We start from the raw sequence: 24,978 nt of genomic DNA, 5'->3' as shown, positions 1-24,978 counted from the left end.
ATAGAAGGTATAGAGGGCCGAAGGGAACCAAACAACAAATACATCCCATTTATCTATCATAGACACGAAAAAAGTCAGTCCGGAACTTTGTGCACTAAAGGCGCGCCATCCAATTGTAGCAGCCGCTGCTAACAGGTGTAGCAAACGCCACGTAAAAAGTGATACAAATGGGAGAAAATCGTAACCAGCAATAAATAGAAACATAAAGTTCGGCCCAGCACGAGCTTATGACTTCAGCTTACGAGGCACCTATATAGGTTGTGCTTGGTGGATCTCGCAGTTGCTTCAGTAGGGACAATGCCAGCTGTGATGGTTATGGCGCAGATAGAGACGTTCGAACGTGGCTCCACGCCATATCTATAGACATATATACACAGAGTTTATACCGGTGAGACAAAAAGGAATTAAACGCAAAAAAAGGCCATTAACGAACTACTAACGGCGACGATAAGGGTAGCAACACTAATAATAGAGGCAAAAACTAGCAAGACCATATCGGCCGCCACTGCGTCATCCGTTATCGTCGAAGCCGAGAAATAATCGTATCAATCGACTTGTAGTAATGATTACAACAGCAGCAAAATAAAGTCTAGTTAAAGCCAGAAATCTACTTTACTGTGCAAGATGCCACAGCTACAGATTCGTGAGGAGGACGTTATCTGTCTCGTGCTTGAGTTCCTGCAGAAACGAGAGCTTGGTAAGTAGAGAGCTGCTTTACCTGCCAGCTAATTTATACATGATAAGTTTGTACTCATTGTTGTCCTACATAGTCTTCTAAAAACCGTTTGTTGTGGACGTACAGAAACAATTGAGAAGCAGATATTTTTTTTATATTTGCGTACTGCTAAATGTGTATAAAAAAATTGATTGGATTTGCGAATTCCTCTTATGGCAGACTACCCGGTCGCAGTCGGTGGGTGCATGGAGTTTATTCTAATAATAAGTTTCTCTACCTTCTGTCTGATATTAGGTATTAGCCAGCTGGCCCTTGAACGTGAAACAGGACTCGTAAATGGCGTCTTCTCGGACGATCTACTTTTTTTACGACAGCTTGTCCTTGATGGTCAATGGGACGCCGTGCTTGACTTTGTTCAACCGCTTGAACACGTAGAGAGCTTTGATGCTCGGAGATTTAAATATGTCGTCCTGAAGCATAAATTCCTTGAACTTTTATGTATTCGGGGAGAGACAGGTTTAATTCAGGTAAATCAAGCAGTTAAATCTGTGTGTATTTTCTGTACCTAAAAATAATAGCCAGTCTGATAATGGAGACATTTTTGCACTCTATCGTATGATAGTAGTAAGAAGAGAAACAATGTAAAGTCAGAACAAACAATACAACACGTAAACAATTAATAACACAAACAGCCGATATTCGCGCAGGGCTTTCAATAGAGCGACAGCGATGAAACCAATCATAAATAAGGAATGTAAAAATTTCACTCTGTTCCATTCTATAATTTTTATTTTTATTGAAAAATGTTGGATTTGTATATGCCTGTACAAAAAAGCGAAGTAACTTTGCTTCTAAATCTGTTTTTCCTGCTACAGTTCAAGTCGTAAGTTATGTTTTATTAAAGGACTTACATTAACTTTTCGTCCCAGGTTTTTTCTCTCTTTGTCTGTCATTAATTAAAAAATAAAAAAATACACGTATTTAAATATTCCTGCCATTGTTTATAGAGCAAATAATATAATATTATACGATACGGAAGTAAATATCTTTTGCCTTTATCGCGGTTGTCATAGCAAAAGGTTAAGGATCTTCCGTTGATAATACCGTTGGATAGGCGCTAGATTAGCTGATGAGTTTAGACTTGTTATACAAAGATATTACCGATGCGAAATATCTAGAAGGCGCTCCATATCTCTGTTTCAGCCGCAAGAAATGAACGTCGACGAGATGGTGTCTACGTTGAATGATCTCGAAGCGGTGGCTCCATCTAAGGAGGCTTACAACTCTTTATGTCTCCTATTAGCTTACCCAAAGCTATGCGACCATATGGACTATAAACACTGGAACCCCAGTAATGCTAGGTTTGTGTATTGTTTTATAATTTCATATTTCAAAATATCATACATTTTGAAAATGTAACTGTTCTATTTGCTAACCTTGGCTGTCTCTACATTCTCGTTAATCTACATCATAGAATTGGGCAGTTCTGCAAATTATCTTTTGCCATGAATTGATTCTATATACAGCAATCTATTACCAATCGACATACAAAAATATTACCAATCTATTTTATCGGATAAAATAATTTTTTTTTTCAGAATCCGCTGTTTTTCGCAGTTGTGTCCGCTAGTTGAGAAGTTTCTACCAGCCCCAGGTAGTGCACAAGTGATGGCAGGAGGTGGAAGTGCTACTAGTGGTGTGCCACGACACTCAAAGCACGATCGTCTACTCCAGCTGGTTATCAAGGGTCTTGTTTACGAGGCCTGCGTTGCCTTCTGCCAGAACCGGGCAACGGCGGAGAACGCAACCCCGGAGAAGGCCGGAGCTCAAAAAGTGGATGCCGCCTCGAGAATCATTCAATTCGGAACTGTCTTCAGCAATTCCAACGGTAAAGCTGGCTGTTCATATCTTTTCACAGCACTCTATTTAAACCATTTTGAGGAGGAAATTTGTTGTCGCACTTTTAGTGGAGCACATATAGAGAATGACATAATAGAGACGAAGCCGGTTTCCATCAGCACAATTTGCGCATATTTATATTTTTACTTACAAATGCACTATTAGTATTGATACTAATTATATACATACGTTACGTTCGCAAAACGGTGCAGGATTTTCTGGTGCGGACTTAGGCCTTTTCTCCTGGTTGCAAGCTCTACCCAACGAATCGTTCAGCCACCCGTTCGAGCAGAAGACGCTGAAGATTGATGTTGCTCAGATGGAAAAACCGGTTTTGGACGCCCAATGGGCGGAGCACATTTTGGGAACGCCGGTGAAACCACGAGCTGTGTTCCCTCACTCACACGTGCCCTTCCAGAGGTCACAGGGTGGCCTAGAGATGATGTCTCGATCACTGATGATGCTAACATCGATGGAACAGAGTCGCCTATCCCTCTCAGGCATTTTGTCTGGTTCCACTTACGGGGACCTCTCCAAGAGCAGTTTCCACCTGACCGGCGCAAAAGTCATGACAACGTCCGTCGACAAGTTGTTTGCTAGTACGACTGACCTTGCTCTTAACCAAAGCACGACGAAGCTTAATAGTGAATTCCAGGCCAGAACGCAGGATGAAACGCCCCCGAAGACGTCCCCAGTTCACAAAACCTCGAGGGTGGTCAGTCCAGTACCGGTCTCGATGCCGCAACAGGAAGACACCGACACAAATGTCCTTTGGAAAGAATTCCAAAAGCAACGCCAGAAGCTGGAAACCCTCGTCGAGGATGTGAAAACGCCCGCAACCGATGGCACGCCACGGCAAACGGCGCAGCAGAAAGGCCAAACAAACAAATCTTCTAATAACAACGTCACTACTCAGATCCAGAATACAACACCAAAGAAGACGAAGTTGGGAGCGTCACAAGTCAATCAAATACAGGAACCTATTCCACGAGGTTAGTCCATTAACTAATATGGAGATAAATTTGATTATTGGCATAAATAGGGCACCGGACGGACCGCCTTGAGGTCTCGAATTTGATATGCAGCCGAGACTCAAATGATTTCGATTGGTAACTCGGCTTATCGCACAATGACGCTTGACCAGTGTGAATATCATTTGCTAGCTTCTCGTCATATCTCCAACATTGGTCCCTACAACGGCATAGGCATTATCGGGCTATGCTCTAGGTTTATTGGTTTAGGCGTTGCTTTAGAAGATGGAGAATGGATATTATCTAAATCATTTTCAGAAGTATTTCAGTAAGTTTAAGTAGCACTTGTTGCTAATACGGTTGTAGTTCCGAAAATGTTCTATGCAGGAGTTATTGATTGTCTACTAATATTTTTCCCGCTATACACCTTGGTTTGCGTATTAGGGAGAGGCTTTTACCTCAAAGTATTGGCATTTCTCATCTAACCTAGTGACGTTGGCATTTTTGCAGTCCTAAATTCATTAAACTTCGCTTTTAAGCAGGTATGTACTTTGCCGACTTCTTTCAAATAACAACAACGTTCTGATTGTTGCATCTAATATAGTGGCTGTGGGATCGATCCCACTCCCCGCAGCTCCGTTCTACACCTCCCACGGGCCTCCCAGTTCGCACTCACCAAGTATGACGTCGCCAACGACGGGCGTCATTACTTCCTTGAGGGATTCCAGAGCTTCGCAGGTACGTTGAAATTTAGTTTGTGTTTATTAGCCCCTATTATCAGTAGGTTAGAAAAGTGCAATTTTACTCTTTACTTTCCTGAGCTGCGTACTTCCATTAATGAAAAGAATAGAAATTTTACTGACAAAACTAAAAATACAGCAGAACATCAATTAGATAAGAAGTGCTTATGTAACATTTTGCTGGGAAAAATCATACTTAACAGGCATCGTATGTCGTGTACAAAATAGTGACTGCAAAATGTGAACAAAACATAACGTAAATCCTTATATTACTTCCTCTAAACCCAAAGAAGCAATAAGATCCGGTAATGAGATGTTTTAAAGTTAATTGTTTTAAGACCTTTTATAGTATATTGAAGATTCTTGGAACTGTTCCACTAGGTAACTGTGTTTCAGTCGGAGCGACGAGATGAAGACAAACGGCGAAGTATCATTGAACGTGAACGCGAGAAAGAGGATGAACGATTGTCTTCCTCGAGGAGCTCTTGCAAGTCCAATGAGACATCCTGGTGAGAGAAAATGCGATGATGCATGTATTTCTGTTGTAATTATTACCTGTCTATATGTAGACTTCCTTACTGTTGTCATGTTATTGATGCTGTTATTGTTATTAATATTAGTAGGTCAATATAAAAAAAAAATATTTTTTTGCATTGGATCAGTTTTAACTTCATAATCAAACGCAATACATTAAAGAACTAACCGGATTCGTACACTAGCGTAAAGTTGTGCTACGAATTTGTGTAAAATTCTATTTGTAGTCTGCTTCCAAACTGGTATATCGTTTTGGTTACAGGCTAGTAACCTTTAAAAACTTCGAAAATATTATTCGTTGGCATGTAGAAAGTATAACAGATTTGTTTAAAATTATACTGATTAATTGTTTGTGAGTTATTGACTAAGTGCTTGCTACAAAATATTTGCTGGGCTCTATAGTTCATGATGTGGCTAATGCAGATTGATGAATTTATGGAGTTACTTTTCGTTGACCCACTAGATAGTATATAGATACTATTAATTGCTTATTTGTTCTTTAAAAGGATTTTTTTATTATGAAGTTCTATATCCAGCCTTTGATAAGTGATCGTTTAATAGTAATTTACATTAGAATGCCAAGATCGCTAGTGAGTGTCGAAAGAAACTTCCTTTTGCTACTAACATAGAATTTGAAATAATTTTTAAAACACGCGATAATCTTGTTGATACGCGTCATCCTTGTTTTCCTCATTATGAAACAAAAAAATCTCGCGTTTTGAAGCAAAAAAAAAATCATGGACTTAAAAATGTTATATTCAGTAGAATTTTATCATTGAAGCTCTCCATGTCTTAATAGCAGAAAATCTAGGGTCACATCTAAGAGAACATCCTAGCTTAAACTCAGGGAAATGCATTCTGGGCGGCAAGTAAGCATCTTTTTAGGTGAGCTGCTCGGGCCTCAGAGATAATCGAGCCCTTAAATTGAACAGACATAATACCAGAAGAGGATTTCATAACTAATAATAATAATGTGTCTACATTTATCTTGTTTCTTTATGTGATCTTGCATAAATAAATGTATCTGCAATGTATAGATTTGCTTCTTAGAGATTAGTCTGCATGGACATGCATAGTTCTGTACAATTTTTTTTATCCTACTGCACGTTATAATTACGTCAAAACTGTGAGTGCAGATAGACATAATATTAGGTTGGGAGTTCTAGCGACAAATTAATTTTTGCATTCGCCATCATCAAACCTTCTCCCATTTGTCAATCAGTGACTGCTTGATGGAAATGTTTAGATCCGGTATTGAAAAGCTCCTCCAACAGGTTTTGACATCCTCGTCATTGTCAGACGTATGGTTCATAGCTTCGTTTGCCAATGATTGAAAGAGATGACAATCCGTCAAGGTGAAGTCTACAGGATATAAATGCAAAAGAACTTCCGATTCAGGTTCTTGCAGAGTGGCTTTTATAATCCTTCCCAAGCTTTGGCTGGCATTCTAGGGGGGAAGGATGACTTTAGTTCGTCTATCGGGTCTTTTCCGTTGGATAACCTCTTTTACTCGATGCAACTAGGCGATATATAAATCCTTGTCGAGTGCCGTGTTCCTCTCAGGTATTTCCCAGGTTGAAGGCCAATCAATGCCTTCTTGGGATGAAGACCCAGTTTAGCTCAGAGCTACCCATTCCTTTCCATGCCTTAAATCGACTTAGAGATATTTCTCCCCATCACCGGTGACAATTCTGTGTAGAAACTTGTTACTGCGATTGCGTATTTTTCGAAGCTAGGCAACGTTTTAAGAGGCAATGAGAAATCACGTTTCATTTAGTTCATAAGATACCCAAGCTGTAATCTTTGAGTGAATTCCAAAATTGTCTGTTGACAGTCTGCAGTTCATCTTCTTGCCCAGTTTACGAAATTTTTTTGGAACCTAAAGTTGACATAATATTTCGTTCATTGCACAATTAGATCATAACGGGCTTACAGAGAAAGAGGGAGAAAGCCTTTTCGAATACCATACGTAATGAAAGTAAATAATCAGTGGAGAGGCGAAAGGGAAAGGGAACGTTACAAAGACACCGAACCTGTTTATGTTCTAATCTGATGTTTTTGGGTGTTTCAATAGTTTCCGAAAATCAATTCTCGTCCTCAAATGCTTCGTGCAGGTATATATTTCATTCGAGGTCGTCAAGACAGATTAAATACCTTTCGATAAGGTACCCAGCAGAACTTTGTTTCAAGACAAACAAATTCTAGCTGCAACTCATAATAATAAAAATAATGATACAGCAACTTCAATTTTTTTTGACACTTGTTCACCTCATTGTTCGCAGTGGTTCAGGGTCTAGGTAGATTAATTAACAGCAAAATAGCTCCGAGTGATTTTTTCAAATTGATTTTTTCAAAAAAAATATTCAAAAAAAAAGACATAAATCTTCACATTGAAAAATGATAGTATTATAATATTATTTCGGATTGCTTTATTACAATAGTGGTGAAGGGACTTTGGTGGTAGGTTGGCACGTAGTAATCTAAAATAGATGGGCGAACGCATTGTAACTGCGTTAGCCTTGACCTCCGTAGGTTCTTATTGGCAGACAGATTATTCTTCGAAGTTTAAAGAATAGGCAACTTCGGTGACATAAGCTAGAATATAATTGAATAAAAACCAAAACAACTGAAGTGCCACATTGTCCACTAGATAAGATGTTAAAAAACTGAAGGGTAGCATGTTCATCAAGTTTTATCCAAATGTTTGACGAATAAGTGATAGGAAGTTACAATAAAGAACGTTATTTAACGCTCAATAGGAATATGGCAGACACATTTCTCACCTCAACGTATGTACTTGACCCTTTTTAGCTTAGTAAAAAAAATATATATAATATTATTCCGTTCTTTCTGGAAGAGCGTATCTTCACATTTATTATGTACTTGAAGTTCTGTAAGTACGTCAATATCTGCGGGTATCATCGATATTAATTTAGTCTAACCCTAAGCAATGTTTTAGGCTCATCTCAACGTATTTTAAATTGCGCAATTGCGGCATGCTATAGTGAGCGTAAGCAACCAGTTAATGCAATATGGGTGCCATAAAACGTTAACCACTAGCGTATGTCTGAGCTGATTTTCCATACAGGACTTGATATATATATATATATATATATATACATAGAAGTCGATAGAGTTAACTTAGTCTCTCAATATATTTTATCAACAATATGTTGTCAAGTGCAACAATGTCACTACGTCATAGTGAAGGGCATTGTATTAGGTATGCTCGAAAATAAAAGTCATGCGGTCTGGCGTAAAAGTCCGTTACTTGTGTTGTATCAGAGTTCTGTATCAGAGTATGCATTATAGATTTGCGCATATACTTGTTCCGTATTGATTTCCTATTGAAGACGTTCGTTTACACATGGGTCTTTTAGGTTTTGCTGTATCCAAGCCTAAAGCCCGTATCCGTGTTCAGTGTCTGAAATAAAAGCTAATTGGTGATTACCGGTTGTTCGGTGACATGATCTCCTGAATAAGATGTGCCTTGCATCAAGCAGACATGATCTGTGAAGCACTGTAACGCAACTACTTGGACGACCTAGCGTGACCCTTCTTCTTGTCGCCCAGCGCTAGTTGTTACGGGTGACGCCCACTGACAGTGGTGACACTTGAAGCAAGCAATAACCAGATCTAGCTTTCGAGCGTGACAGTTCAGTGCTGGGTAGCTTAACAGTTTTGTACATGCCCAAATTGGACCATAATAACACTCCGACGTAAATTACAAAATGCACTAGCAATTTGGCTCATCCATGATCCATGGCCATGCAGTCGATTTTGTACGCATAAGTGCATGGTTCAGTACGAAATCTGATATGCGTGCGTTTGGCACCACAACAATATCCATTTGCTTTAATATGAGTCATACGATCTGATGTCACTCAGCTAAGCAGATCAGCTCATGCGTACGTCTGGCAGAGTCGGCTGCAACAACTTTTTAGTGTAACATATATTATATATATATAATACGACAGGTAAAGTAGCGGGAAACAATATCGTCTAGAATGACATAATGATTTGCTGTAGGCGATCGACACTCCTATTTGAAGCTTTGATGTAAACCAGCGAGCTTTCACCATATGTTCCTATCGTACTCGATTGGGTTTATTGTTCATGGAGTCTTCCCCGTCCTAGTTACGTTTACTCTTCACTGTGATTTTGAGAACTTTTTTCGCTGATCCAGTGTTACCTCGTTTACTGGAGGAGGTTTTTCTACCCGAGACGTGTATACTTTGCTATCGTTAACATCGTTGGCGAACACATTACCAATTAGCAGGCTTTGTAGTAGAAGACGCATGTAAGGCAAATCCTTTAAGCAAAGGGCGAACAGTGAACCGAATGATTGCCAAATAAAATCAAGCCACCTCACTACGTTTATGGTAATGCTTGTTCATCTACGTTCAGTCTAAGTACGCATAGAAGTGATGAAGTAAGTATGTGAGGTTATCTTTGAAGCCATCGTAGGAACTGGTACAGGTATTTCGAGTGAATACGCCAACCAATTATATATATAAATCACTCTATTCTTCACCTTGATAACATGTGCTAAAGCTTTTCGCAATCATTAGTTTATACCTAAATACGAAGTTAGACAAAATGCTGAGATTCTACCCAACCATGTAAGAAGTATTAAGTTCTAAAAATGCTTTGATTATCCTGTTATAATCCAGCAAAGAAAAAAAACGCCTTTAAGATTTTTTGAAACGACTCAAACCCAGCACCGATACTTCCCTTTCTTCTTTTATTAGGCATGTTTGATTCATATGTATCATATTTAATGATTTATGGTCGCAATTATTTTTTCCTCACATGGTCAGTCTTTGCTGCCCCGACGCCGAGAATGTTTGTTATCTATTTGACTAGCACTTTTCGCCGTGGAAAGCGGAAACGCTATTTTTATGTGAAAAATGTGTCTGTGAATGTTTCGGAAAAATCTAATCTCAGCAAATTTTATCTGTTGTCGATCTATTTTTGTTAAGTCGTAGCCGCAATCAAAAACATTTGGGGGCGGCCCAACTAAGAAGAAATGGTCGCTGTTTAACTTTGTTGCGGATCGCTGGTTTTCCCTCTTGTAGTTCTTCTCCTTTTTTCCCTTGCTCCTTTGTTCTCGATTTATACTGTGCGTTGATTATAGTGCCTGCCCTCTCATCGCTTGCATTCACTTGCGTATTTATTATAATAACGGCCAGTAGATCTGCTTTATTTAGCTGTTTCTTGCTTTGCGCGGTGTGGGATGGGAGTAAAAGCGCCGCCGTCCCTGTTCTTCTACTTGCGATTCTATAGCAAATATATGTAGTCTACACAATATTCGTTCGTCCGGCCGGCGTCGAGCAGTCCAGACTGAGGGTTGACATGAACACATACAGAGGCCTGCACGGACGTTAGGAGATCTAGTAAATATTTGCAATAACCACCTTTAGCATAGCCTCTGTAAATTCCAATAATCACTATTACTATCTATTAGGGCATCTGATTATAACAACGTAACCTAGGTTGCAGCCGAGCATTAGCTCTGCTAGCAATGATGTCTAGCATCCAATTGGACCTGTAATATGTAAGATCTGTCGTCTCTTCTTTAATGTTTCTTTTTACTTGCGTTGTTGTTAGGTTAAGAACTAAATAACGATGAACGATACTAAACGCTTGTTAGATGAGAAATCAATCAGCCAGTTGAACTGCCCAACGTAATCGTATCCGGGAGTATATAGAGTTTACACGTGTTGATGCGATACCTTTCTGACCTAACTCATAGTCACGCTAGCGTCTAATTAGACTGAACGAGGTATTGAGAAAACGAAAGGCGGATTATCCCTAGAACTAATAATCCTTCCTATGCAAACAGAACAGTACCTTTCAGAAATATACCATACTTTTTACATCAGTATCAATATGGAACTCAAAAGATAAACTTCATCGGGAGCATGAGCGGTTACGAACCGTTACAGGTTAGTAAAAGGCGTTCTGATGATCGCGTTAAGCATCTGCAACATATGCTAGGTTAAATAATAATTGTAACTGGTCGTGATAGCAGGTGTATGTATGTATGCATACAATATGCAGCCAGATCTAAGCCCTTTGAGAGCGCTCAGCCACCCGTCGGGTTAATAACCAGCACGGCTAGTGACGTACGATTGTACGTTGCACGTATCTTTGAATGTTCCTACCTTGTAGCTCCCGTGACATATAGGTTCATTTATTGGTAGGGGTAACAGGGTAGATTCGTCTGCGAACGAACCCTTTTTTATAGCGTAGCAAGATACCCAGATAGCATAATGGCATAAAACGAATGCGGGGGCGGAAGTAGCTCTTGAGTGTGTACTATACGCGGAGAGTAATGTTGCAAACAGCGCCTGGGTCTGGTCGTTAGACTGACCAATGCCGGCGGCAGTTGTGGTGACAACAACTGCGATAAACCGATCTCGCGATAGTACCACAGCTATTGCTATTGCCGTCGGTGCTACTCGGTTTAATTCATCAGTTAGTTGACCTCTTGAAATATTCTTATCACCTTTCACGCTTCGCGTGGTCTGGGGTTTAATGCTGATGTTGCTCCAGCGGGTAGCCGACTGGCGCTACATCAGATAGAACAACGTCTTGTTTTTCATGCTCGGTACTTAAACTGTTAGGCACTACTTCAGATGAGTGGTTCTTCCCAGTACGAAAGAAGTGTGTCTCTGCCCAGAGTCGAACATAAACCAATAAGTGTTTCCTAAGCAACACACGTTACTCCAATGCGCAATCACGATCACAGCGCCGGTGCAATCTGGAAGGAAGCAAGAAAGAGCACGCCGAAGGCCTAGAACGAAGCCGGTTCTTAAGCGTTGGCGGTTAGGTCAGCAGGCGGTAGGACAGCAACGAAAATGATGATAGCACTGGCGATGTTGATACGGACGACGCCGAACGAGCAATCAAGAGGTGTCTAGCACAATATTAGAAGTTCTGGCGAAAGTGTCTGGCGTAGTAGTGATCGAACTGTGATATTAAATTGGTGCGTAAAAAATGGCACTTTTTTTTTTAACTGCTTTTTGCTTCGGTGCCTTGTGTGCTAATAGTGCAGGACGAGGCGTGTATAGCGTAGGATGCCGTTCAGTAGGGGTGAGCTAAGTTTCAAAATGACATTATTCTACCTAAAAGATGTACTCGACTCGCTTTTCGTCATTTTTAAAGAAAGATGATTGTTTTAGATTACATCTTTTAGCTACAGATTGCAAGCGGTACAAGTACTCTGGCTTGCTTTCGTAGTTTTTGCACAATGTGGAAAATGTAAAACAAAATAGATGCTAAAAATATTAGAGTCGAAAGAAGAAGAACAAAAATTCGTAGGCAAAACGACGACGACGACAGCCGTGTGGGGTGAAAGTAAAAGCTTGCCGGCACACGAATGCCAACATGTCTAAAATTTAAGAAGGAAAGATATGAAATAAACAAGTTTCGTTTATACAATAATTTAACATATCAATAATTAGTTAACATATTTACGTGACGAGCCGTGGTGGAAAATTGTATCATCTACTCTCTCTTATTACAATACACTCATTACGCCATACGAAAAATCCTAGCAGCATAAAAAGTGATGACCGTTAGCTTTTGTTTTGGTTTTATTTCTGTTTACCGAAATTATTTTTCTGGGTTATAGCCCTAGCTTCGTTAACAGTGAAGTGTTTCTCTTCTAATTAAAGTGTAGTTTACTTTGATAAGGCCAAAAAGCGTAAAGACAACGTGTTTCTTACCTAAATCTCATATCGTTTACAGGTCCTCTGGCAAAGGATCAACGATGCTGCAAACTTGTCCCACTGGACCTCAAGAGCAAACACAACAACAGAATAGGGTGAGTACATGGACTCTTTTGCAGGTGTGGTATTGGCTACTATGTTTCTGTAGAAATCCTAGCCTGATTTTACGAAGAGTATGAAATTGTCATGCTCTTTTTTTGTTGTCTTTTCTCTTACTGTCGTTGTTCAGTATGCAATAGCTAGACGATAATATACGTCACTTCATTTGGCTTAAGCTGCTTGATATTTGAACTATTGAAAAGTAAGGTTAGAAAATGAGGCGCTAACTGGGATTAAATTTCGGTGGACATATTATCGATTCTTGGAAATCTTAAGCAAGCATCAAACATATCATCAGGGAAATTCTGTTGGGACCACTTTGTTTTGGTGCCCAACGACGTTTTGAAATTTTAATAAAAACATGAAATTACAACAGCCTGTAGAAACGACAAACGTCCATCTGTACTTTGTAAAGTGCGTCGTAAAGTGAACTATATGTATACAACAACAACAACAAACCTATGTACTTACGTGTCGCTTCCTGATTTCCTCAAGCATCGTTTATGGAAATTATGGAAATAAACATTATTCTTGATTATCGTCTCATGTTAGTGTTTTAGTTATTTTCGCATCACATTATATTGTTGTATCAATAATGCTGTGATGGTTAGCGAACGAGTCCATCACATGCACGTTCTCTTCGTCGAAGTATGTAGGAACTGCAGGATGAGCGTCACCATCAAGCAAATAATTGTCTCTGGTACCACTGTTGTAAGCCTTACCAAATGGTCAGATGTTGCCTACTCAGCGTCGCTTGAGTCGCTAACTTGACAATAGTTGTTCCGTGGAATCATTCTGGACTTTAATATCGTACCAACCTTGAAAAAAAATTCCGTAATTCTTTATTTAACTAGTTCCGCTGAAAAAGGACTCGTGATCAACGGGCTGCATTAATTGCTTCTACTTGATTTGGTCCAATGTTCTGGCCATTGTTTAGGTTTTGAAAGAGTGAAGAGTCCTTAAGAAAGTTTCAAAAGATCTGGAGCTAGATTAATAGAGGCTGGTTTTGGCCCAATCGCAACAATATATCATTGATGACTCCACGTGGGTTAGACTCAACGAGATCGTAGACTGAAACTTTGTTAAAAGAGATTAACAAAATTCAGCTGGAGTTTCTTCCTCTGACGGGCAATTGTGTAACGAGGTTTTAAACTAAGAAAAAGCTTTAAGATTGCATAATATAATACGCAATGTTAGTAATATCGATTATTGAATTACCCAGACACAAAAATCGACTCATGAATCTTACTCATGAGATATTCTGGAACGCGTATTTTAGCTAAACTGACAATTTTCTTCGTATATACAAGAGTTATTCGAATTTAGGAAAATTTCCTTAAAACGGAAGAAGTCGAGAAAAAAACCTGGCGGCAGACGTCTATGAGTTCCCTGGCAGTTTTCTAGCTAAAGCTCTCTGGAGTTCAACTTTCCCCTTCGCAAAAGGCTAATAAGACAAGATGGACGGAGGCGTTCCTATTGAATCGCATTTACGTCTCTTAAAATCGTCACTGTTCTTGGCGCTGTTGGCTGTTAGTTTCTAACTCATCTGTGTACGTTCCGTTCACATGTACCTGAAAAATTTTCCAGAACCCTGAAAAAACAATTTTTCCTGTTATAGCATCCCGAGTTCGGTCTGATGGGCTGTGCGTCATCGAATAGTCCGCCCGATGTAATTTGCGTACAAGTTGGACAATCAATAGGATTAACTGATTTATTTTGTTTTGTTAAAACTTCAGTCTGTTATCCGAAAGCAGGCAGACGCTGCAGGCGCCTGGAGGAGAAATGGCGCGCCACTGCCGCCGTTGTTGTTGTTGTTTTTGTTATTGTCTGTGGCCTTCGTTGCCACTGCTGCTTTTCATCATGCTAGCATCATGTCGATGTCAGTGGCTTTCAACTTAAATGAAGCGCTGACGATTTACTTTTGAAGGCAAGAAGCACTACGCTAGGCAGGGGCGCAGGCAGGACGCTGTAAAGACCGGCGATGGCGATAGCAGTGTTAGCAACGGGCGGTTAATGGTCGTGGTTATCGGGCAGACGCAGTAGCAGCGTTATATGTGGCGGCGACGACGACGACGACGACGATGTTCCATTCTGTTAAAAATAGTGGCGGCAGTGATAGTGGGGGGATAGGTAGTGCATTTAGATTGGCAGATGGTAGAATAACTGTTGCTCTATGGCCATTTCTCCTACGACTATCTGCGTCATTTTGCCTAAAGCTCGTGCCTCTTGTACAACGAGTTTACACGACGTGAGAATATGGACGCCGCCAACAATCACGAAGATGACTTGAGATCAGCGAGCGATTGGACCAAAAGAACTGTCTGCAGGAGGTTGGAAAAAAAATTGAGAACTTAGCTGAGTGAACTATAGCGCACGAATGTGTTAAGACTTGCGGAAAAACGAACTTATATGTTGCAGCTATGAAGTATCGTTCCATCCATGGGTGCCCATTCATCCTTCTGGTTAGTAGCAATCTTGTCTTTTATTATATTTATTTTCTTTCTTTGGTCTAGTGTAAGGCCAGGCGATGTTAGCTTTTGATTCGTTTCAATAATGGCATAAAGGATTGCTAAAAGGAAGAGCGAAAATATCAGAAATAAAAAAGTGAACAATAATTGAAAAATAGAACTTACTTTAGGAGTTTAATTAGTTTTTAGTCAGGCCCACCGTTGTGGGATGCCGAGTAGGAGTTCTCAGTAATGAATTATAAGCTTGTTGTCATCGTATTCTTCAAGGTTTTAGACATCGGCCCACTAAGCGTAGTTAATTATGATAATTCCCTGACAAATTTTCAAGCTCATGATAGTCCCTTAGCGGATTACACCTGCCTGTACGAGCAGAGTATATTTATTTAATAGCAAATAGCGTGGAGATAAAAAGTTTCCGCTTCTGCAAGTCCCGCCAACGACGCAGAACTACACAATTTGTATGAGTAGAGAACGTTATTTGAATAGAAATTATATAATCATACCAACCTCAAACAGTCTCTCGTGGGCTCGTTTGTTTGGCGTTCCAATAAGCGTGCTTGTGAGTTGAAGTATTTTGAGAAAATCGTCGGTCAATTTGCGGAAAAGGCTAACTGGATGATATCTGCTCCACTGTGTCATTCAATTTCGACGTTTTGTTGACATTTTTAGCAGCAGCAGCAGCTGTAAAGTGTAGTGAAATCTTTACGCCAAAGTTAAAATCTGTTATCCATATTTATTATTTCAGCTCATATATACGAACGAAAGAGCAAATCATGCCATAGACTAACAACATTTTTTTTTAACTTTATACGCGTCGGTTAGCTCTAGAGATGAACAAGAGAACTGAATTAGCTGAGCTTATCCAATTTGGAATAGACTCAGCGAGGCAAAGCTCTGCTTTTTGTTATTAAGAAGAGTCTGTAATTGGCAGACACGTCTAACTTTTTGTCTTCTGGTTATCTAAGCGAGAGTTCGGATGGATGGGATGCGCGCCAAGCGTTTCGCCTACTCATGTAACGAACGACGTGAATGGAGCAATGAACGATTAGACGATCCAGCGACGAACTCGTCGGCTTTCTTCTTGCTTACGTCAATGAACATTTTGGATTCATCGAAACTATGAGCGAAAAAATATTCGAAGCAAACCAAAGACTGGTTCTCTAACTCTCCCTGGGTGTGGAAAGGCTGGGTAATTGCTCTGTGGGAATATCAGGGTGAAGGGGTGGTGGCGGTTCAATTACTAACACCCAGGGGCTCGAATAAAACCCGCGCCTTGATTACCATGAGTGACGTAACAGATGGAACCATCGGGTTCAAAAACCCTTTATGCTCCGGCTAAAAAAGGTTCCGTTAGGGGAATGGGGGGGACAAGCTAACATACCTTCACAGATCATGTGATATGCAAAAGGCCACGATGAAGACAGATAGGGAACACCCACCAGAAGGAACTTGCGTTTTCATTTTTGCTGACTAACGATTTTTTAGCCTTTCCTTCTCTTGTCCTTCACCTCTTTCTATTAATATAAAAATTTTACACAGAAAAAACAAAATCAAAATTGTTGCGACCATAGATCATCACGAGAGATAGAATGAAAATAGATAAAATAGAAAATACGACAAATCGCAAGAGTTATCGTATAAACCTTCATATAAATTTCTGGTAAATAAAGAGGGTTCCGATGAAAAAATCTGTCGTTCTCTGTAGGCGTCTTCGAACTTGTATGGGGATTGAATGAAGATATATCCATCCATACAAGAAGAATTTGCAAAGCTTGTACCATTTGTAACGTGTTTGTAACGACTACTCAGATAAGATAAAGCGAATAAGAAGTTCTGTATACAGGAACAGATATAAGTGGGAGTTTGCAAAATTGCATCTCGTCACGGAATTGTTGAACCTAACTAGCCTGTAATTATTAAGCTTACATAAATTGGTTGTGAATTCTCTGCATTATGTGTCATTCTCGTTTATAATTACGATTTCCAAAGTCATTACAGATTAGAAAAATTCTATCGGTAAAAACTAGCAAAGATTATACATACATAACCTTTGATTTTTTTGTTATACAATAATGCCTTACGCGCGATACCATTGAGTGATTCTTTTTAACTGTAAACAATTTCCGCTTCGCTTAGCACCAGCTGTCCTCGTTTTTTTCCTGACAACCCGTCCATCACAAGAGATTATGGCGGGTAACAACGATCAACAGCCGCAATTGTTACTTTTGACAAAATATGTCAACATTATGAACGAATATTGATAACAGTGATAATTAAAGTTTTTTTTTTTTGTTTTTTTTGAAGTAAATGAGTAAATAAATACATCGAGATAGATTTAGTTGGCGCTCGGTGGCGCATTTATTCAGTGGTTATTGTCATCATCACAAGGATCGTGTTTAACATCATCGAATACCACCATCGGTAGCTCGCACGGCCATTGATCCCCTTATTTCGTCAGACTGGGTTTCTACTGACCGCCGGTGTTGAGGCTCTTGTGGGCAAAGGTGGCGGCGTTGCACTGATCGTGCTTAGCTCCGCGAGGAAGTCCACAAACCTGACACTGGCATTTACGCGATAGGGTTCACGTGATTTGTTGGCCGATCACCCTGCTAAGATAACTATTTGTTGGCAGTCCAACTATGACATACATTGTTGTTGCACTCATTAACGGACATATATTCGAAACACGGGAGTATCAAGTGGACAAAAAGCAAGTTCGAGCATCTCGACACTTTGTCCGTTGTTCTACATATATGGCTTATGTCGTTCGTTTGTGAGGCCTATCCATATTCTCTTTCGTAAAAGAACTGTGGACGCGCAGAAGAACCTAAAAAAACCTGAGAGTTTTTTCACGACTGAGTATGCTTTGCAATGTGACTACAAAGAATAAGTTATTTTCGTCTTCATTAACTTGAATGATCGCGGAAAGAAAGGGTGAAAAAGAACGGAAAGAGCGAAGTTAGCCAGTGTCGTGGTCGGCCATTTCGCACGTCAGCGCCCTTGTATCGAACATATTGATTATTTCGGTAGATCAGTGAGCGGCTAAAAATAGCGAAGTGCTGTAACTAAGCTTAAAATATTCGAATCGATGTCATTTGTGCGCAGAGTACACTGCGGCAGCTAAAATACCTTTGGTCCCTTATGTATATTTCGTTCTAAATTAACCGACCAACCGTTGGGCTGTAGCAAGCAAAAGCTGCTAGATATATATAGGACCGTAAATGTACGGCACAAAGATGATTGGCACTAAAACGCTTGTCGATTCTTACGGTCGGTCATGAAGAACATTCCGTTGTTGAGACTGGTCAGCTTCTGTAAAGTCTCTCGGGCGGCTTGAAAGTTGATCCGGTCCTCTTCCTCGTCACGAACACTTTCCTGATGGGCGTCCGCAGCAGCGATCTCCGAGAAGGGTTCAGAAGGCTCTTGGGGTACCTTCGAATCGGCCGGGTCAGAAACGTTGGCCAGTGGTGGATGCGATGAGACTTGCGGCGTCTTCAAATTGGGCGGCGCAGAGACGGTTTTTGTTAGCTTGGCTTTAATAGACGTCGTCGAAGCTTCAGCCGCTTTACGGGTCTCTTCCACGAGCATAGGAATGGAGCGGTTGGGTACCTGCTTTAGCAGAGGGTTCGAACCGTCGTTAGTGAACTTCTTTAAAGCTTCTCGAGCCTTCTTAAAGTCCAAAGCTTCCACATCGATTTGTGAATAGGCCCTTTTGTGTTCACAGTTCACGGGCAACCGTTCCGGTTCTTTGGCGTGTTCTCCCTCAGCAACGGTGGAAGCTTGCTGTGGGTCTGGTACTAAAACCAACAGTTCTTTTGCACGAACCTCAAAATCGACTACAGGTAGTTCGAAATCAATCTTGCTTTCTTTGCGCAGGTCAAGCGTAAGATAGGGTTCACCTGGCGTAGAAGTAGCTTTACGCCAACCACCGGTCTTATGAAGCTTCGTTATAATTTTTTGGATTTCCATCCGAATGGACAATTCATCATTCTCCTCATCGATGGGTGTGATCTTCCTTTCAGACGCATCTCTCAGTTTTGGCATTTCGAACATTTTCGGGCTTTCGTCTATTTTTTTGTCACCTTCATCTCCAACAAAAACGTCTGTTCCTTCCTGGGTGACTGAAGGCATAGGTAAAGCAGGTTTCTTCTGACTTCGTCGTGGTTGTTCGTCAACCACCATAGGCTCGTCGCTGTACGATCCTTGTTTTACTGTACGAGGAAGTGAGTGACTTCGGGGTGTCCGCGGGGGACTGGGCGTCGCTGCCCTATGAATTGGCTGATGAGAATCAGGCAATATCTGCTGCTGTTGTTGTTGTTGTGGCAAAAAATCTGCCTGAAAATTCCCGTTTTCATTATTTACTGTTGGCTCTATTAACTTTATGAGCGATTCGCTCTCGATTTGACCCCGCGAGTCGTCATAGAAGTCCTGATCTTCCTGGACGAGGGCTTCAATCTGTTTCACGTGTAGCGGTGGTGACGAGGTCATGATATCTCGAACGTCCGCTCTAAGTTCGTAAACCTTCATTTCTTCCTTATTCACTTTCGAGTAGCTGTCTTTACGTTCAAGCGAGTCCTCATTTGATTGTGGGATCTCTGTAAGATTATGAGTGGACAAATTTAAAGAGCGCAACATTACCTTCGAAGGCGAACACTGATCGCCCTTACATTCGAGAAGGTCTCGGCAATCGATATCAAGACCTCGGCTTTTATTATCAGTGTAGCATTTCTCTATGCTATTCAATGCATTTTCGTTCGACTCGATATCATCTTCGGTGGGTGTCGCTAAAACAAGAGCTTCCTCTAGCTCTTGATTTCCATACGTAATCTCTGTTCGGGGTTCACTAGGCGGGGCAAATTCATCGGACTCATCGCGTTGACGAGGCTTACGCACGTTTATTCCTAGCGACCCTCGACGTTGCAGATCCATATCTTCGTACGTGTTGATAATAGTTGAAGAGCAATTCTCCCAAATGGCACCAAACGCAGCATCAGGTTCCACGTCTTTACGAGCGTAATAAATCCCTTCAGGATAATTAGGGTATTCGCTTGATTCGTGCTTATCTTCCTGTTCAGGTTTGGCTGCTACGTCTAAATCGTAGTCATTTTCTGCGGCCTGCGGGGAAGAAAGAACCGGAGGACTCGGGCTGCGTCCTACAGATTCATGCGACGAAGCGGGGGACCCTTTATATTGAAGCTGCGGCTGCATCGGCTGCCGTTGGTGAAGCTCATGATCGAGTGACTTTCTCAGAGACCGATCCGAACCGTTGCCGATACTCGAATTAATCGAGTTTTTATCAATTCCACTGTCCTTCTCGCTCACATCGGAGGGTAGGGGTTGATCTACGGTGGTCATAATCTTCAGCACAGATTCCATCGATGCTTTCTCCGTCGAATGAATCTCAGCGCTGACTCGACTTATGAGACTCGACCGCGATCGATCGCTGCGCTGATTGTCGGAGTATTGCGACGCGTATGGGCTCGATTGCTCATCTGAAAGATTGCTCGCGGACTGCCTTCGACGTTGTTTGAGCTTCTTGTGAGCCTTATGGCTACGTTTAGACTGCTGCTGTTGTTTGCTCGTGATCGAGTGCCCGTGAATAGGACAGTCTGGCATTGGCGTAAGGAAAATTTGGTGTCCACTTTGTATGTACTGGTTGTAACGGACAAGCAAGTCCCACATCTCTTGCTCGTTGTAAAACTCCCACGTGTTGAAGAGGGCCATTTGACGTTCGATTAGTTGAAGCCTACGTCGCTTCTCGACCTCTTCCTTGTACGCCTCGAATTGTCGTCGTTCGAATACCTCGATATCAAGAGCGGGAATGATGTCGTCACTTCCAGTCTTCCCCTTCTTACCTTTTTGAGACGTCTGCGACTGAGGCATGTGTAGGGGCAATGTGATGGAACTTTTTCCTGCTCCGATCATGTCAGGACCGATCTTTTGAAACGACGTGGCTGGGGTCGAGATGCTACGTAATCCTTCCCTGAACGCCTCAAGATTCTCGGCCGGCTCTTCGAGAAGGTTCGGTGGCTTCGTCTTGGGGGGCTCCTTGCCCCCCGACTGCGCGAAGCAGCACAGACCGAACATCTCCACAGCGAGAGCTCAATCCATAATAGGTGAGAAAGTTTTAAAAGTTTGTGCGTACCTTTTCCTACAGGAAAGCAATTAGACACTATAACTTAGTCTCACTGCGCTGCCGACGCAAATGACAGCTTCACCAGGGTTGAATTGACAGTAATAATCCAACGTTGTGAGCACATTCAAATAGTCGCACACGGGTAAGACGGACGAAACCAACAACTCGAGAGTCCACCGAAGCTGCTGGAACAGAAACACACGAGTTACTTTTACGAGTACGATTTCCCCTGTGACTCGTTGTACTAGCACGATTAGAACAATGTAATTGATAAGACACTACACGTAAATAAAACGAATTCAAGTTTCGAAAGCTGGGTGCAACCCGAGTGCGCAGTGGCTGATGTCGACTGGCTACGTCACTTAACGCAAGTCACCAATTAGCTCGACAGACAATTGCGCTTTCCTTTTCTTTGTGCTACAAGAACATCGATCGTGTCTCCGATGTAGTGTTCACAGGTGCTCGGTTTCGTATAGAATGAGACTCGCAACCGCGAAGCTTGAGTAGTAATAGCAGCACCACGACTACGTTCGCGGTCCACATTCGTAGAAGTTCGTAGTTGCCTAGCAGGCACTCCCCGTTTGATGCCTGCTGGTTACCAAACCGCTACCGGCTAACGGGATTTGGGAGCGGGCGAGGGAAAAGTGCGCGTCACTGGGGCTGGTAGCGATTGTAGTCGTTGTTCTGTTGCCGCCACCACCGTCGCCGCCGCCGCCGCCGCCGCCGCCGTCGTCGCCGCTGGCGGTGGCAGCCACGCAACTAATGCTCAGACGGACCGCTCGCGGGCCGGCTGTAGAGTCGATTACCGGGACTTGCCGCGTCCACCAAATGCTAGAGCAGGCAATGGATGCTGATGCCGGAGCTGCACCGGTGACTTTATAGGGCAAAGAACGCAGCAGCAATATAACGTCGTCCAACAGAGGTGTGACGCATGCGGCACGAGGTGGCTGGTCATCCTCACTTTCGTTCAGTGGATGACTGCTGCTGCTTCGGCTAAATAGGCGGTGAAGATCGCCGAGGTGTCGCTTCGAAGAGTGGCGGCGACGACAACAATCAGTAGAAGCCGCTGCTACAGATATGAGTGCATGGATAATGTTTATTGATAAGGAAATAAATGACACCGCAATTATACTGTGTATGTACATCGTGTAAGCTAGCCGAGCGTAGTGCGCGTTGCTCGGATGGATAAGTAGCACCAAAAATTGACTCTAAGTGTGCAACAGTATGCATTCTAATCATCATATTCGTTTTTTGATATGACCATATAGATATAACGTGGGTCAAAGTGATATACAAGAAATACACAAGAAAACGCCTACGCAAAACACTTCTCTTAAACTCTCGATGCTTGCCTTTTACCGGGATTCTAATCAAAGGTCCACACGACTAGCAGCTCTAGCTCGGACGGAAGAACCTCCCTTTGTAGATACTTATGGTCTAGAAATACCATGACAGATTGCCGTCATTTCACAGACACAGCATGGGTCTGGGCAGCCTCTTATAAACCCCGCGTACCTAAGCGACAGCAACATACCCGGCTAAAGCGAGTTAAGCAAAGATTTGTTCCGCCTAGGCTAAAAAGTGGCTTAAATACGCCTGGTGTCATTGTCAATCAGTAGATACACAAACAAAACATTTAATACGGCAGATTTCGCACGTTTATCTAATATATCCGTGGATACGTTTCTCGACTGAGCAAACATTGAAGCTATTCGTTGAATGGAAGCACGGTCGAAGTCTGTGGTCGTTCCAACGGCAAAGTAACACCGTCTGTTTGATTATAAGCTCAATATCTATAAAAGATTGTCTAAGATATACACAAATTGCTTTTATAAGAGGTCAATAATCTCCCCATTGGCTGTCCTAATCGAAGCGAAAAATACCGCCTTATCTCTCTACACGTCACGTTTGCTTTCGTTTCAACACAACTGACATCCGCTTTCACGCATGACCTCTCGTAGCTTTATTACTATACTTAGCTAGATCAGCTTTAGATGAAGTACACGTATAGAAACTATCACAGATCAATAAAGATAGCCAACGGCATCAATATTCGTAATAATTATTCTAGTTCGTCTTTGGACGATTTTTATTCTGGAAGTGCGCGTTCAAACGCTTTGAAATAACTACCTCTGGTAATTGTCGTTATGACGGAAGTGAGCCCTGCGTCAGGCGTATGATCATGGCTCGACGACCACTCACTCACTCACTCACTCACAATCGTTCGAGCTCGGGAGCATCTCGCGAAGACCGTAGAAAACACTGATGCCCGCTAGCATCTGGAAAGATGGTTTTTTAATTTCGACCAAAAAAGATAACTGTGCATGCCGCCCAACTTTCAGCTTCCATGTTGAGATAGGCCAATAGTGATTAAATAGGCCTGAATTGCAATCCGCCTGCGGCTTTGAGCATTTTCCACTTAACGAATTTCTGCGAAGTCAAGGTCTATTGTTGTAAGGCGCTCGGACAGAAATAGACTTTTTTGACGGACGCTAAGGAAGCCTAGGGATCCGCCAGCGGGCGCGTTCAACTAACTAATCGTGTTAGACTCATTCAATAGCACCCGCCAAATCGTTCTCTTTCGCTTGGCGTGTCCGCTAGGTTAGCTGTTATTGTTTTGGGCAGCATTCGCACTAAGTAACATACATTGAATTTAGCGCTTATCATCGAACCGAAATAAGCATATAAGAGCGTCATATATGGGTAAAAATAAGCTGGCAGTTGAAACAAACCACCACTGTTGCGGAGCATGAAGGCGAAGAGAACAGTCATATCACTATGTCGGAGTAATTACGCAGTCGCGTAAAATCCGCTAGTTTGTTGTTTTAGTCGTTTAGGCGGTAACTCACCTGTGAATACAGTTGGCAAAATCCTTACGGAACTATTTAGGATCGTTTAAATATATCAATAATTGGGATAATGTAATCAATGAAAAGAGTTAACAATCGCTACGGTAGCTCGTGGCAATGCGCCTGATACAATTCCTTTGATACGAATTCAGACTATCCGATTGGTGGATTCTCTTATTCGAACGATTGAGACATAGTGGACGCGTCACATGCGCGAGGAACGAACGATATGCATATTAAGCGTGGTAAATTTTCGCCTGGCAAAGAAGAACGGTTCGCTTGCCAAGGATCAATAGTTGAATGTACTTCAAAACGAACGAAGCAGTGAAACCCAACTAGAAGACGCGCGGTGATTATTCTAGCAAAGGCAGAGTTCTACGCGAAACGCTAATCGGAGCACGAAGAAGTGCGCGTTGCTTGTCAATAGTTTCGCTACTTATAGTACATCAAACATACACGCGTTAGTTTAGGGACGTTCTATCATTTGTATGGCTACGACCACGACTAGATCACCGAACGTTGGATAGCTAAATATAGATCAGCTTAACCTTGAACTAAATATCCACTTCTGACATGGTCACGCTTGCGCACTTACGACATCTCTACTTACAACGTCAAAATAAACTTCGCATGCATAGCAACGAAACCCAATGGCCTGAATGTCCTGTCATCCACACAGGTTTCGCGTAAACATACCGTACGCAAACGACTTCCTTACCCATACATTATGCGTATCATAATATAGTACATAATGTACTCGTGTGTCGTGAAACACGCCAGCGATGATACAGTTACCCATATAATGGGCATGCGTTCGTCTGCTTAAAGTAAGTCTTCCGACGTTGCTCTACACATAGGTGCCCCTCTCGC

At 41.8% G+C, this 24,978-nt stretch overlaps 1 protein-coding gene across 2 annotated transcripts in view; it reads left to right on the top strand.

Moving 5' to 3' along the window:
• The first annotated feature begins 13 nt into the window (after nucleotides 1-13).
• The window catches only part of LOC111265807 (WD repeat-containing protein 47), a 74,165-nt gene continuing 49,200 nt past the window's right edge, over nucleotides 14-24,978 (top strand). The window contains exons 1-8 of one of the 2 annotated variants that reach the window (XM_022842736.2): nucleotides 14-697; nucleotides 971-1,203; nucleotides 1,880-2,037; nucleotides 2,275-2,564; nucleotides 2,788-3,567; nucleotides 4,151-4,284; nucleotides 4,668-4,795; nucleotides 12,576-12,651. In XM_022842736.2, coding sequence (XP_022698471.1) covers nucleotides 625-697; nucleotides 971-1,203; nucleotides 1,880-2,037; nucleotides 2,275-2,564; nucleotides 2,788-3,567; nucleotides 4,151-4,284; nucleotides 4,668-4,795; nucleotides 12,576-12,651 — 1,872 coding nt within the window. In that variant the 5' untranslated portion in view covers nucleotides 14-624. The remainder of the gene's footprint in view (nucleotides 698-970; nucleotides 1,204-1,879; nucleotides 2,038-2,274; nucleotides 2,565-2,787; nucleotides 3,568-4,150; nucleotides 4,285-4,667; nucleotides 4,796-12,575; nucleotides 12,652-24,978) is intronic. The other variant, XM_022842737.2, reaches the window with a different exon arrangement.

Source organism: Varroa jacobsoni, unplaced genomic scaffold, assembly GCF_002532875.2.
Source record: "Varroa jacobsoni isolate VJ856 unplaced genomic scaffold, vjacob_1.0 scaffold_1014, whole genome shotgun sequence".
NCBI classification, from domain to species: Eukaryota; Metazoa; Arthropoda; class Arachnida; order Mesostigmata; family Varroidae; genus Varroa; species Varroa jacobsoni.
Note: the sequence above shows the minus strand (reverse complement) of the source record. Positions and strands in the feature narration are given on the sequence as shown.